The sequence below is a fragment of the Neopelma chrysocephalum genome, unplaced genomic scaffold (assembly GCF_003984885.1).
Source record: "Neopelma chrysocephalum unplaced genomic scaffold, ASM398488v2 Primary Assembly neopelma1_90724, whole genome shotgun sequence".
NCBI classification, from domain to species: Eukaryota; Metazoa; Chordata; class Aves; order Passeriformes; family Pipridae; genus Neopelma; species Neopelma chrysocephalum.
This window is the reverse complement of record NW_020919532.1, coordinates 1-5,355: the sequence shown is the minus strand read 5'-3', so window position 1 is coordinate 5,355 and position 5,355 is coordinate 1. Positions and strand designations below refer to the sequence as shown.

At 55.8% G+C, this 5,355-nt stretch overlaps 1 protein-coding gene across 1 annotated transcript; it reads left to right on the top strand.

The window, feature by feature from the left end:
• Nucleotides 1-898: 898 nt before the first annotated feature.
• On the top strand, nucleotides 899-5,345 carry NAA40 (N(alpha)-acetyltransferase 40, NatD catalytic subunit). The gene is made up of 7 exons (XM_027707221.1): nucleotides 899-1,036; nucleotides 2,755-2,850; nucleotides 2,943-2,995; nucleotides 3,637-3,732; nucleotides 4,397-4,555; nucleotides 4,674-4,757; nucleotides 5,219-5,345. Exons 1-7 carry the CDS (start codon nucleotides 1,031-1,033, stop codon nucleotides 5,298-5,300), a joined length of 576 nt encoding a protein of 191 aa, XP_027563022.1. The 5' UTR covers nucleotides 899-1,030; the 3' UTR covers nucleotides 5,301-5,345.
• The last annotated feature ends 10 nt before the right edge of the window (nucleotides 5,346-5,355 follow it).

Genomic DNA, 5,355 nt, shown 5'->3' with positions numbered 1-5,355 from the left:
GGGGTCTGTGGGGCTGCACTGGGGTCCATGGGGTGGGTTATGGGTCCATCCTGGGGTCTGTGGGGCTGCACTGGGGTCCATGGGGTGGGTTATGGGTCCATCCTGGGGTCTGTAGGGCTGCCTCGAAGGCTGTGGGGCCACACTGGGGGCTGTGGGGCCGTGTTTGGTTCTGTACTGGTGTTTATGGGGCTGTACCGGGGTCTGTGAAGCCATATTGGGGGCCATCCCAGGGGTTGTGGGGCCATCCCAGGGGTTGTGGGACTGTGTTCAGTTCCATACCGGGATCTGTGGGGCTGTACCGGGGCTGTGGGGCTGCGTTTGTGCTGGGGTCAGTACTGGGGTTTCTGGGGCTGGGTTCGGTCCCATACCAATGTCTATGGGATCCTACCAGTGTCTGTGGGACCATACCAGTGTCTGTGGGGCCATACCAGGTCTGTGGGTCCGTACTGCTGTCTGTGGGGCCATCCTGGGGCCTGTGGGTCCGTACTGGGAGTTGTGAGCTGTGGAGCTGGGTTTGGGTCTGTAATGGTGTCTATGGGGCCCTACCAGGGTCTGGTTTGGTTCCATATCTGGGTTTGGGTCCATTACTGGTGTCTATGGGACCATCTCAGGGTCTGTGGGTCCCTCCCGGACTCTCTGACCCCCCCCCCCGCCCCTCAATGGCGGCCCCTGTCCCCTCAGCGCAGGGAGAGGGCGTGGCCTCCGGCGCTCCTCGCCCCGCCCCTCCCGCCTCCCTCAGCCAATCAGCGCCGAGCCGCCTTCGCGCCCCGCGCCGCCGCCACGAGCCCGCTCCCCCCCGCGCTCCCCCCCGCCCCTCCGCGCACGCGCGGTCCCGCCTCCTGCACCGCCCCTTCCCTTCGCCCCGCCCCTTTCCCGCTCCGCGCGTGCGCGCTGACCGCCGCCCGCCGGCGCTTCTCTTCCCCCCCCCCTCCCCGCCCGCCCCCCCCACTATAAATAGGGCGCCCCCCGCGCGCGCCCCCTCAGACCCCCCGCGCCCCCCGCGCCGTGAGGAGCCGCCGCCGACGCCGTCATGGGGGTGAGCGGGGGCCGCGCCGCGCCCCGGGGATGGAAGGGGGGCTCGGCCCGAGGGGAAAGGCGGCGGGGGCGGGGCCTGCGAGGCGGGTTCGGGGCCGTCTGAGAGGATGGGGGGGGTCGGCGGCCCCACCGTGAGGGGACACGGGGGATTCTCTGAGGGGATTTGAGACCTTTGGTGGGGGTTTGGGGCTGTCCGGGAGGGTGTGGGGGCTCCCGTGAGGTGACAGGGGGTTGCTGTGAGGGGGATTTGGGGACCTTCGAGAGTTTGGGACCCTCTGAGGGGGGTTCTGGGGGCTCCTGTGTAGAGGTTTGGGACCATTCGCGGGGATTTGGGGCCATCTGAGAGGATGGGGAAGCTCTTCGAGGTGATACGGGGCTGCTATGAGTGGATTTGGGACCTTTCTTGGGGCTCTGGGGCTCTGAGGGGCCTCCTCTGAGGGAATAAGAGGCTTCTCTGAGGGGATTGGGGCTCCCATGTGGAGATTTGGGACCTTTCGTGAGGTTTTGGGACATTTGGGGCTCTTAGGACGATGCTTGGGACTCTCTGAGGGGTCTGGAGGCTCCTATGAAGAAATTTGGGACATCTTGTGCAAATTTGGGGCTGCTCTGAGCAGACCTGGTGCTGGTGATTTCTGCTGTCAAACTTCTCAAATTCAGGAGAAAACCATTTAAAAATGATCATTTTGTGCAACTGCTGCTCGGTGTCACCTGCTTGTGCCATCTAACAACCATCACCTTTACTAAACCCCCACGGATTTTGGGGCAAACCCCCTCAAATTTAACCCTCTGGGCGACAACACTCCCCCAGTGATAAGAACAGTTTGTGTGCTCATCAAAACGCTGCTTCTAACTCGAAAATTAATTTATTGACATTTTAAATAAATATGATATATAAATATATATTTTATATTAAGTATATCGGATGTTATGTTATATATATTATGTATGTTATGTATATTATATCAGACACATTATATGTAATACGTATTATAATGTGAAAGTACTTATAAGATTAATGATTATTAATTTTGGGGCAAAACTCTTTAGGCAACACTCCCCCAGTGATAAGAACAGTTTGTGTGCTCATCAAAACGCTGCTTCTAACCCCAAATTAATTTATTGACATTTATAAAAAATATGATATATAAACATATTTTATATTAAGTATATGGGATGTTATTATATATATTATGTGTGTTATGTGTGTTATACTGAATACATTATTATACATATATTATGTTGTATTATATATATATTCATATATATAATTCATATATATTCATATTTGATAATATATATTATATTATAATATATATTATATATTATAATATATTAATTATATTATATTATGATATATATTATAATATATAACATTCATATATAACATAGTTCACTATGTTATACTGAGCACATTATATATAATATTTATTATAACGTGAAAGTACTTATAAAATTAATGATTATTAGTTTTGGGGCAACACTCTTCAGGCAATACTCCCCCAGTGATCAGAATAATTTGTGCACTGGTTTTTACCCCCCAAAAAACCTTTTTTTGCCAGGCTTTAGGGACAACCCCCCTTTCCTAACCCGTTGCTTTTTACATCCACAAGGTTCCATTATTCTGGTTTATTATTGATTGTGGGGCCGGGCTCTCGGGGCGGTAGCCACGGGGCTTTTTGGAGTGATTGGCCTCTTTTTTTTGGGGGTGTGTTTGCCCAGAGGAAGTCGAGCAGGGCCAAGGAGAAGAAGCAGCGGCGGCTGGAGGAGCGCGCGGCCATGGCCGCCGTCTGCGCCAAGGTCGAGGCCGCCAACAAAGTGAGTGTGGCCAAGCGGGGCCAAACCCCCCGGGATCGGTGACAACCCGCCACCCCCCCGCTGGCTCTCGGCTGCTCTTTGGTCTCTTCCAGCTCCAAGACCCCCTGGAAGCCTTCCCGGTGTTCAAGAAGTACGAGCGCAATGGGTGAGTGCCGCCCTGCCCCGGGGGGTCCACGGGGCCGCTCCCGGTGACCTCGGCATGGTCCAGGTGTCCCTGGGGCCATTCCTGGTATCCTCAGCGTGTTCCTGATGTCCCTGAGGCCATTCCCGGTGTCCTCAGCATGTTCCCAACATCCCTGAGGCTGTTCCAGGTGTCCCTGGGGCCATTCCCGGTGACCTCAGTGTTCCCGGTGCCCCTGGGGCCATTCCCAGTGTCCCTGGGGCCACTGCCAGTGACCTCAGTGTATTCCTGATGTCCCTGAGGCCATTCCCGGTGTCCTCAGCGTGTTCCCGGTGTCCCTGGGGCCATTCCCGGTGTCCTTGAGGCCATTCCAGGTGTCCCTGGAGCCTCAGCATATTCCTGATGTCCCTGGGGCCATTCCTGGTGTCCTCAGCACGTTCCCAGTGTCCCCAAGGCTGTTCCCAGTGTCCCTGAGATGGTTCCCAATATCCCTGACGTATTCCCAATGTCCCCAGTGTATCCTCGATGTCCCCAAAGCTCTACCCAGTGTCACTGGTGTATTCCCAGTGTCCCTGAGGTCCCTCCCAGTGTCCCTGAGATGGTTCCCAGTATTCCCTGCTGCGTTCCTGATGTCCCCCCCATGTCCCCTCTGGCTTCTCCCACAGTCTCAACGTGTCCATCGAGTGCCGGCGCGTCTCCGGTCTGGAACCTTCCACCCTCGACTGGGCCTTCGAGCTGACCAAGGCCAACATGCAGACGCTGTGAGTCCCCTCCCAGTGCCACCTGTCACCTCCCAGTGCCACCTGTGACACCTCCCAGTGCCACCAGTCACCTCCCAGTGCCACCAGTCACCTCCCAGTGTCACTTGTGATACCTCCCAGTGTCATTTGTCACCTCCCAGTGCCACCCAGCCCATGGAGCTCCAGGATCCCGATGTCACAGGGACACCTGGGGGTGCTCCAGCCCCTCCTTGGGCTCAGGGGGGGGAAACTTTCCTTCCCTAATCCCAAATTCTGGGGGGTACAAACTGTGTGTGGGGGGGTTGCTGACAGAATTTTGGGGCTTTTACCCCAAAATTGTGAGGTTTTTTTTTGCTCCCTCACAATTTTAGGGAGGTGTTGCACCTGCAAATTATGAGGGTGTTGCTGCCAGAATTTTGGGGGATTTTACCCCTAAATTTGGGGGAAATTCCCTCGAAATTGGTGGAATCTCAACCCCCCAAAAAACTGTCAGAATTTGTGTTTTCCTCCCCAAATCCGTGGCCTCTCACCCCAGGATTTATTTTCCCCCACAAGACCTTTATGATTTTCTTTCCCCTCCCCAAATCACGACATGAATTTCCCACCTCGCTTTTGCCCAAAATCGCCGGGTTTTACCCCAAAATCTTTTTTTTGCCCCAAATCTCCATTTCTCACCCCGAACCAGGTACGAGCAGAGCGAGTGGGGCTGGAAGGAGCGGGAGAAGCGGGAGGAGCTGCGGGATGAACGGGCCTGGTACCTCCTGGCCCGGGACCCCGACACGGCCCCCGTGGCCTTCTCCCACTTCCGCTTCGACGTCGAGGCCGGGGACGAGGTGCTGTACTGGTGAGTGCTGGGCCGGGGCAAAAACCCCCCAAAACGGGCAATTCTGGGGGTGGTTCATGGCTTTTGGGGTTGTTCATGGCTTTTGGGGTCTTTCATGGCTTTTGGGGTCCTCCCGCAGTTACGAGGTGCAGCTGGAGAGCCGGGTGAGGAGGAGGGGGCTGGGCAAGTTCCTGCTCCAGATCCTGCAGCTCGTGGCCAACAGGTAAGAAAAGGGGGTTTGGGGTGGAATGGGGCAGGTTTGGGGTGAAATGAGTGGGGTTGGAGTGGAATGAGTGAGGTTGGGGCAGGTTTGGGGTGCAATGGGTGAGGTTGGGGCAGGTTTGGGGTGGAATGGGTGGGTTGGGGTCGTATGGGGTGGGGTTGGGGTGGAATGGGGCAGTTTTGGGGTGAACTGGGGCAGTTTTGGGGTGAACTGAGCCAGTTTTGGGGTGAACTGGGGCAGTTTGGGGTGAACTGAGCTGGTTTTGGGGTGATCTGAGCCAGTTTGGGGTGACCTGAGCCAGTTTGGGATTAACTGAGCCGGTTTTGGGGTGAACTGAGCCAGTTTGGGGTGAACTGAGCTGATTTTGGGGTGAACTGAGCTGGTTTGGGGTGAACTGAGCCAGTTTGGGGTGAACTGGGGCAGTTTTGGGGTGACCTGATCCGTTTTTGGGGTGCCCCCAGCACGCAGATGAAGAAGGTGATGCTGACGGTGTTCAAGCACAACCTGGGCGCGTTCCAGTTCTTCCGGGAGGCCCTGCAGTGAGTGCTGCTGCCCCAAACCCGCCCCTTTTGCCCCCAAAAACGCCCCCCGGGGGGGG

What these genes read in the sequence shown, in the direction of transcription:
- NAA40 (XM_027707221.1), top strand. An exon ending in AGGTCGAGGCCGCCAACAAA is followed by an intron (nt 2,851 to 2,942) that starts GTGAGTGTGGCC and finishes GGTCTCTTCCAG; the next exon opens with CTCCAAGACCCCCTGGAAGC. An exon ending in CTGCAGCTCGTGGCCAACAG is followed by an intron (nt 4,758 to 5,218) that starts GTAAGAAAAGGG and finishes GGGTGCCCCCAG; the next exon opens with CACGCAGATGAAGAAGGTGA.